General features: G+C 45.3%; 1 protein-coding gene across 1 annotated transcript; it reads right to left on the bottom strand.

The window, feature by feature from the left end:
• Window positions 1-312: 312 nt before the first annotated feature.
• On the bottom strand, window positions 313-7583 carry FOXM1 (forkhead box M1). The gene is given in 10 exon segments (XM_010284284.1): window positions 313-1356; window positions 2454-2635; window positions 3087-3165; window positions 4126-4170; window positions 4753-4881; window positions 5307-5519; window positions 5733-5881; window positions 7008-7186; window positions 7188-7345; window positions 7348-7583. Coding segments are annotated over 10 exon segments (2373 nt in total). The 5' UTR covers window positions 7543-7583.
• Window positions 7584-9475: the final 1892 nt, after the last annotated feature.

Raw genomic sequence — 9475 nt, forward strand, 5'->3', positions numbered from 1 at the left:
GTTGTGAAGTCCATCCTTCTCCCGCAGAATGTTCTCTTGATAACCTCTCCCCAGGGACTCTCATCTCTAGCACAAGGTTAGAGAGGTTCTATCTTGTTACACATAAAGTCTACTGCAGCTTATAAAGGGAGCTTATAGCAGCCAATGGGCCTGTCTCCCAGCTTAGCAGGAGTCTAATGCCCTCTGTTCTCATGGATGTGGGAATTAAATCAAAAGCAGACAGTCTTCTTCTTAGACTACATGAACAGAGCTCAGATGAGAAGAGTGCTTTCTGTAATATCAGAACAAGCCAAAGTCAGTCCTCAGGCCAATTTACTTCAGTTCAGGTATGAGCTGAGACCAACTAATGTCCGTTCCTAAGTTTTCATCCTCAAGACCAGGAAAGCTGATATCTAGAAGGATTTTGCTCAGACTGTCATTCATGGTGTCCAGGATAAGGCCCTCCATGAGTGACCGATTTTCAGTAAACCCAGAAGCTGGCAGTTCAACAGATGATTGCCTAGTAGACTCATGGATAAAAGCCGGAGAGCTCGTGAGGGGGGCATGCACCATGTCACTGGATTCTGTATTGAGCAGTTCCCGAGGGGACTCAAAGAGGGGATTTTTAAGGGGTGTGCTGTTAAAACCCAGCAAGTCCTGGTTCTCCTGGAGGGGTGTGAATGGCAACTGAATGGTTCTCACTGGGCTGAAGTCCAGCTCGTGACTTCCTTTGGCTAAGGATACAGACTTCCTGGGGTCAAGGCCCCCTAGTGGGGGGGTAGTAGTTGCTGAGACTTTACTGGGAGTGGAAGAAACAGGCAATTTGCTGAATATCTCCTTGACTGGTGTTTTAAAGGGCCCCTCCTCCCCCTGTGAGCAGCTGAGCTGTGATACATTCTCAAGAGGCTGGCTTTCCTGCAGGAAGGGGCGGTCTGCCCCTAACTGGAAAGGGTCAAAGCCATTGTTTTCTGGCAAAACAAGGACGGGTTCTTCTGAGCATGGCAGTGCTAGGCGTTGTTTCCTTCTGGATCTGCCCATTTCCCGCCTCTTTATAACTAATGTGTCAGAAACACCCTTAGATGGCGACTTCAGTATGGTGAATTGTTTCTTCTCCTTTGTAGATGAGACTGGGAGGAACAAGCCTGGCTCTTCCTTTACTGTTACGGTTGAGGCAAATGGGGACAGCCAGTCATCCAGTTGAGAGCCTTCTTCCTCCTTTATACAGATGCTCTCAGGGAAAGACGCTGATTCTTCACCAGGCTGGGAGCTGCTCTCCTTTAGGGAATGAGTAGGGGAAAATAAACCTTCATCACATTGACTCTCCTCTTTAACAGTAGCCGTGGGTAAAGCGGATGACTCTTCTGTAGAGGGTGACATCTACAAAGAAACACAAGTGATATGCAGTCAGTAAGCAAGGATCAAACCCACACAAAATCTGGATGATTGTGGAAGGAAGAGAGACTGGCACTTAAGTACAGGAGAACAGGTAAGAGGAGGATCTTCAGAAAGCAGTAACTATAACAACAGATAGAAGTCTGTGTGAAGTTGATACCAAGAAGCCTACAGATCACATGGGAAAGTTTTTAGCCTAGTGTCTGGAAGTGATGTCCTTCAGGGCACTTCTGCTATAAGGAACTTCTAGGAGTACCAACAGAAGGAGAGCTGAATACTCCTGGAGAAGTGTAACCCTTTTGATTCCTCCTTACACTATCTAGATGTGAAATAACAGAATGAATGAGGACAGCTTTCCCAGAAACCAAGGAAAAGGAAAAGAAAAAAAAAATTATTGAGGTTATCAAAAGAAAAAGAGCACAGGGGAAAGACAAATCATAGCAGGAGAGAACATAAAGCAGCAGGCACACAAAGGAAAGCAGGATTATGGTTAGACAGGATGGAAAAAGTTAAAGCTTTACAATGTCTAAGCATCCCAGAGCAGTCAGTGAGATGCCAAGATAAAGACTTGTTTAATAGCTGTTTTGTTTGTGCCCAGAATAACTGGGAACTCCACAGAATTAGCAACCATCAGGTACTGAAAACCTCTTGGAAGAGGCTGCATGCAAATCAAAAGTCTTTCAGAAAAAGTTCCCTATGTTATGTGTCTCTTCAGAGCTATCAAAAATATGAATGTTTTAGGGGCAGAACAAAGCTATTTCTCCAATCCTTATTTCTTCACACCCAAACAGTAGAGAAAAATTGTCTTGACCGATCCATAGAGCCCCTTCCTCTAGTGCATTATAGTAACATCCTTACAGCAAGTCAACCAGCAGGTAGTAGTCATCCTAGAGACAGAAAAGGACAGCAAGGGTTGTCACTGTTCCTTAGTATGAGCTTAGAGTTTCAGAGCACCTAGCAAAGATGCACAAAGGAACCAGATGAAGAACAGGGGCTATAGAAAAGAAAAAAACAACCAACCAACCAAAAAAACCCCAAACAAACAACAACACCCCCTGCCCCTCAGAAATCAAGAAACCAACCTTTGGGGCAATGCGCACACGCTTATTGCTCCGGAAAGTCTCTGAGCTGTTGAGGGATGCTCCCTGTGCCATGGCTAGAGGAACCTTCATAGAAGGCTGCAAGACAAGAGGCTGACTCAAAGGAAACTGGATCGGAACCAGGTAGGAGTTGATACGAGGAAGCAAAGGCTTCATCTTTCGGCCTGGAAGGAAAAAGAATGGACTCGCTAGCCTCTTGCCCTTCCTCTACTACCTCTTGGAATCCAAGCATCTAACAGGAAGTCTTTCTAAATACCCCAGAATAAACATCCTATCAGAGATAGGCTCACCTGCCTTCTCTGCTAATTTTGAGGATACAAATTGCAAGCCAGAAGACCCAATGAACAAGAACACAGTCCTTCATACAGATCCTAGCCCTCAAGTTGGGGCAAGCTCTGCTCTCACTCCATTTGAGTACCCAATCTCCTCCATCTCCCCATTACATCTTCTCTCAGACATAGCAGTACTGCCCTCAGCTCCAAACCTGACAGTAGGAAGCCTAAAAGCTGACAAACCTGGATAACGATTTCTACTTCTATTCCTAATGGAATCTGGGAGAGTGTCCCAAATTTATGGGGCTAATTCTCTTTGGCGTAGGCTGATGTAGACACTCACGTGCATTCTGGGGTTCAGTTTTGCTGCTGCTGTTGCTTCCCACGTTCTTCTGGGGATCTGGAAGATGTCTCTTTTGCTGCTGCACTCATTGTGAAATAAGAAAGAGGCAAAGGAGAAAAGAAAGAGATTTAAAGAGAAGAACCTATCTTTATTCTGCTGCCTCATTCAGAACTGAGAATCCAGAAGCCTGTGCTGCACTAATACTGAGAGAGCAGATGTTAGCACTCAGCACTCATGCCAGCTCTGTCTGTGTACCACTTGCTCTTTTGCAGCCATGCCATCTCAAAGCCAGCTGCCAACCAAAAGCTGTGTAGAAAAAAAGAGACAGCACGACAGAGCTGCTCCAGCTGCAGACTCTACTGTAGAACTGACCTGTTTTCAGTGTCCTCAGTGCCTGAGGAAAAGTGAACAGGATAGCTTTATTGCATATTGGATCTATATACAAACCATAGACCAGATAGATGTTCAAGTGAAATAGCAGAGGCAACAAAGGAATCAGAAGTCTAAGCAGATGGAAAGAAGGCCAGGGCTGTAGCTGTGACAGAAAAGTGTTTGACTGGCCGCTTGCAGATCTGTCATTGTTAAAAATGCTGAATGCAAGAGACAACAAACAGCTTCAACCTTCTAAGAGTCACAATGCAGCTGGTTTCCAAAATGAAAAAGGGGCACAGGGAGAGATCCTATTCTCTCTGGATCTGAGCCCCAGAATAGATTGGGACTGCTGCCACAGAGATGAGGATTTTACCAGAAATCTCTGTCTGGGCTTGTTCTCTGAAGCTGTTGGTGCCCATTGCAGCCTACTTCAGCAGTAGATTTCTAGTTGCTCAAAGCTGTACAGCTCTACCAGCTGTACAGAGAGCATATCATCTGAAGGCAATTAACCTTTGGCTTTACTCCTTTCCCCAAAAAAGAGTGTGCACGGAGCTGTATGAGTAGGTGCAGCAGTGACCCAGTCCCCCTCCCTGAGCCTCTTGTGCTTTCCTTCAGTAACTGGCAGGAGAATGGAAGCCCAAGCCCCGAGCCAGCGGGTAAGTCTTACTGATTCAGAGTGCTCAGGCGATGTTGGTGACCCCAAGTCCAGTGGCTGGTGGCAGCAAGGCATTGAGAGGGAGAAAAATAAGATGACGTTATCAACCAAAGGGGAAACAAATGGGACATTTTAAACTTTTATAATCCGAGAAAACAGTCAATCTGCCCACCCACTGCAGAAAACAAAGATGAGAATCTAAACACACCTATACCAGAATCACAAGCTCCATTTATCCCATAAAATGGTACTTCCTAAAATACCTAGCTGGGATAAGGGCAATTCCAACCTATGACTGCCTAATCAAACAGCATAGGAACTCCTGGTTGACTTCAGCAGACACTAGGAATTTGAATCAGGCCCACAGAAAGAAGTTGAACAAGCTCACTATTACATTTGGCACACCATCTGAAGAATAAACGCATCTCACAGAAGCTCTAGTTCATACACACAGCCACAGCACCTTTTCTTTCAAATACAGAGCTCATCTATATGTCAAGAGAAGTGACTGAATCCAGCTTCTACAAAAAGGCTGATGTCAAAGCAGCTTAACTTTCCTGTTAAAATAAGGTGCATCTGACTAACATGGCATTTAGGAACTGTATAGCCTGTCCCATTTTCTTTGCATGAGGCACTCACCTTAAATACCTGGTCCAACGTTAGGCAACGGTTTGCATCAGGGTGAATAGTCCAGAATGAGATTTTACCATTAGCAGATGTCTCACGAACAAACATATCATGAAGAGACAGGTTGTGTCGAATGGAGTTCTGGGGAGAAATGGGTGAGGGGGAGGTTGAAAAGCAGTAGTTTTGTTATCAACACAGTAAGGCCTACCTCAGACATGACTGCCCTGGCAGAGGGATTACATTCCAAATGTAATCAAGGTCCAACACGGACCTTTATATTCACTGCATACCCAGCCAAACCTGTCATCAATCTCTTATTCTATTTACTCTTGAGATGCCTATTTTTACTCCAGTGATCAAACATTCTATCCTCTTACCTCAGTGGAATGATAAAAGGGGTACAAGAAGGGGAACAGGGAACATCTGGAATGAGAGGGTATTTGGGGTGGGGTGTTTAAATTCATTTCTATCTTGCTCTGCAGGCTGGGGAACAACTTTTCATTTTGATCCAGAAAGCTTATAATATCACCCTGTGGCCCACAGCAACTTGAGGGCCTGCTTGTTACCTTCCAACCTGGCTTAGCCACATGTTTAAAATATGGGAAATGATCCTCAATCCAGGTATAGATGTCCTTCAGAGTCATACGCTTCTTCTCAGTGCTGTTGATGGCAAACTGGATCATGGCCATATACGAGTAAGGAGGTCGTTCTGATACTGAATCTTGCCATGAGGAGGAGGCGGCAGCAGTAGGAATAGCAGCAGCAGAATCTTCTTCAGCCTGAGAGACAGAAGGAATGATACATGAGTGCTCACAAAGTTGACAAGAAAGGCCATGGATCATCCCTGGATCCTCCAGGTTCTGCTACTCAAATCAGTAAAGGCCAAACTCAGGTTATTTAGAAATGGTAATGCCTAGTTCTTGCAAGTCTTCTGATCCATATGGATTACTTCCCTATAAAAAGCACACACTCTCTTGTCTTCTCCTGCTTACCTTGATTCTTTCCTGCGGAGGTATCTGGTTCTCTTTCCCTGTGTCTTGCTTCACAGAACAGGGACTTAGCCCATCAGATCTCATCTTCCCAAGCCACTGGATGTTAGTGAGACTATTGTCCAACACAGAGCTCATTGTCTCGCCACTGCCTGTTGGGATAACAAGCCCATAGCCCCGCTTACTCGTGAGTAAGTAACCCTCTTTCCCCTTCATCTCAAACGCTAAAAGGAAGGCACTAGTCACAGTTCTAAAAGAGGTATCCCTGTCTCAAGATAGGGACAAGATGGTATTACAATGCTAACATTTCTTGTGGAAAGAATTCAACCTTGAATTCCTTATTTCATGGGATTCTGCCCGATTTCTGAAAAAAGTTGCAGCCTTAAAAACAAACATTCAAACCAGACTATTGCTCTCAAACAAAACAGGACAATGTTGATCCAGTACTTCAGGAATTGAAGTATTTTTAGCTAAGGGATGAATCTAGTAAGCAGAAGCCAAGGAAGGTGGTGACAAACTCCAACTGAAAGACCTAGCACATGACCCAAGTCAGAAGCTCAGATGTCTCCAGGTTTTTGTACTGCAGCAATGAAAATTAACACAGTTTTGTTATTTCTGGTGAGGTTGGTTGTAGCAATGCAGCTATTGCAGCTGTCTATGGGTTCCTGTCAGACAGTACTATACTGTGGGATAAGATTTACTACAGCCCAAAAGCTACATAAGCTACAAAAGCTATTTACAGCTTAAAATAGCTGAGCCAAGCAGCGCTTCGAAGTAAAATCCATCCCACTTCTAACATGTATTCAGCAGCTTCATGAGACAGCCAAGGAGGAAACAGACTTGCCACTTAGTTATCAAATGAATGGGGATCATCCCTTTTTCAAAGCTCTAGGCCCGTATGTTTTGTCACCGACTAGGGTACTCTGTATTAGTCTTGAATTCAGCCATAACCCTTTTGCTAAATGAAATTTTGTCTTTTGTTCTTCTAGACTTGATTTCCTCAAGCCAGCCCTTCTTTTTTCCCCTGCACTGAAATTTTGCTTTGCTATACACCTTTATATACCATCTCTTCCACCAAAAATATATCCACTAAGATCCTTCAGATTTCACTACATATGCATAGCTATATAGATTATTAAAATCAAATCCATAGCTATTTCGTAATTAACAAAATAGTTTTCATTTGTGCATACTGAGATCCAAGCACTACACTCATTGGCCCACTTCACATCTCTTTGTCTATGTATTGGGACAAAAAAAAGGGTAAAGATTACATACTGTTGCTCTCCTGTTCCTGTCCAACCACAGAATCAATTCCTGAATGCCAGAGCGTTGTCCCTCTTGCAAGACCAGCTGTCTGTGTAACATTCTTCTCTCTTTCTTCATCTACAGCCTTGGTTGCTGCACTGGATTTCTTCTCTGATGGGAGATGCTGTGATGGCATTGGACCTGCTGAAACTGCTAATGAGAATGAACTTGTTGGGCCCATTGTTGCCACATTCTTTTCCTTTTGCTGTCAGTGCCTCTATGATGCTCTGGATATCAGCATTTGTAGGGATGGCCACTACTTGTGTGTTGGGCATGGTAGGATGGTCAATTATCTTTATTCCTGCACTGGGAATTTCTGCAGGCCACAGTCCATTTTGTCTCTGGGTTGGCTGTTGTGTTGGTTCTCATGGCTGTGCTCCTGCTTAAGAGTCTTTTCATCCTGACCACTGTTCTCACCTCTTGCTGAAGTACTGGATGCATCCTTCTGTGGGAGGGTCAGTTTCCGTCTTTTCAGAATTAAGGGCCTGCGAGGGCTGGTCCTCATTATTGATCTATACAGTCACTCTCCATTGAGAGAGACAAGAACAAACCCTGGAAAACAAAAGATACAACATAAGAGTGCAGAGGGCAGGAACAGCTAGAAAAGGTGCAGCAAATTACCACAGGCCTCCCACAGTGCATATGTTCTCAGCAATTGCTACAAAGTTAGAAATAAGGAAGGTTATTGGAAAATAGTACTGTACCTCTTTTATCCACACGTTGTGTGAGCAGGACAGGAGAGATATTTGCAGAGTAGATAGTTTGCATCAGAAATTAGGAGCCACAGAGTACATAATAATGTACATATACGTACCTTCCCGATATATGTGCTTTACAGAAACAGGGACTAAGACTTAGCTGTAAAGTGACTTGACCAACATCAGTCAGCAAGCTTGAGGGGAGAAAAGCTAGAACATAGAAATAGCAGTCCTGATTCTTATATCTCATTGCTGTAACCAGCAGATCATACAACCTGAGAGAAAAGGGAATTTAACAGTTGGTTTAAGATCAGGGAAGGAGAGATTGTCCTGAACATTACAAAGGAACACAATAAATGTAGCAGAAGCTAAATGCTTTAAAATAAATATTAAATAAATGCTTTAGTCAATCCTTCTGTAGATTTGTCAAGAACCAGATAAATAAATCACTGGGCAACATACAATTTAAATGTCAAACTTTTGGACAGCAGACAATTTAGATTATAAAGCAGAAAGTGGAGGAGATAAAATTCAGAGATACTGCTTTTGGGTAAGATGCAGTGTGTCACTTCTGAGAACACCACTTATAAATATCATGTCATTCAAGAATTAGGTTACTGCTGTCTCTTGTAGCAAACTATACCAGAACAAGAACACACAAATTGTACTTATTGTTTATCATTAGGGATGGCAGGCAGAATAGAAACAAATAACAAAGAGGCTTTTTGCATTGGTGGATTTGACCAGGCCAGGAGGCAAACAAGAAAATTCTCAGTAGGAATCACCTACAATAGATACAAACCGGAAAGTCTGGCAGATAAAAAACTGAGCTGATGCCCTATGTGATCAGGGGCTGCCCAGCAGCCAGACACCACCGATAGAAACGTTCAGCACTACACACGGGTTATAGCACCGAGGCACACACATGGTCCTTTGCAATCTGCTCCACTCCCTTAAAGAGAAATCCCCGTAAGGCAACGACAAAAGAGTAACCTCCAGCTAGCCTCCAAAAGGTTGCGTTCCCGACAGGAACAAGCCGCTTCCTAAGAAGGCTTCGAGCTGCTACCACCAGCGTAAGCCCACGGCCTACACACTGTGTACACTCGGCCCCAGGGGTGGTAAGAGGGGAGAGCTAAAGAGCTCCTGGCTCCTTCTTTACCGACTCCAACCCAGCTCTGCCGCGCTCGACAGTAAGTCCGTCTAGGCCCGGGCCTAGACGTTTTCCTCTCCCAGAGGCCCTACACTCTTAGCGCTGCTCTCGCGGGGTTAACAGCCCCTACTTCCAGCCGCCGCGGGGAGTCACCGGGGAGATGGAGGCTGCGATGGGGGCGGGTGCCGGGCGCAGGTCGCGACTCACCACCTCCCCGGCCAGGCAGGGGTACGGAGGGAGGCGACAACTCCAGCGCTTCCGGGCTCTGCCGTCGCTCGCAGCAGAAATCGTTCCCCGGTTTGAATTTGGCGCCCGGCGACTCGTTAGCATCACGTGCCGGCCTGGACCAATGAGATGTAGCGGAGGCGGGGCGGATCGGGCCAATCGGCTTTGGCAGCGGGGTATACGGATGTGCCGGTAGCCCGCGAAGGGTTGGGGTTGTTTAGGCTGTTTGTACAGTTTTTGGTTGCAGGGATTGTGTTGCCTTTTTTTTTTGGGGGGCGGGGGTGTTGCTCAGTCGGTGCTTAAGCCGCGGGCCCTGTCTTGGGAGAGCCGCCCCCACCCCGGCAGGGGCAGCCTCGGGGCCCTCT

Source organism: Phaethon lepturus, unplaced genomic scaffold (genome assembly GCF_000687285.1).
Source record: "Phaethon lepturus isolate BGI_N335 unplaced genomic scaffold, ASM68728v1 scaffold41083, whole genome shotgun sequence".
Lineage (NCBI taxonomy): Eukaryota > Metazoa > Chordata > Aves > Phaethontiformes > Phaethontidae > Phaethon > Phaethon lepturus.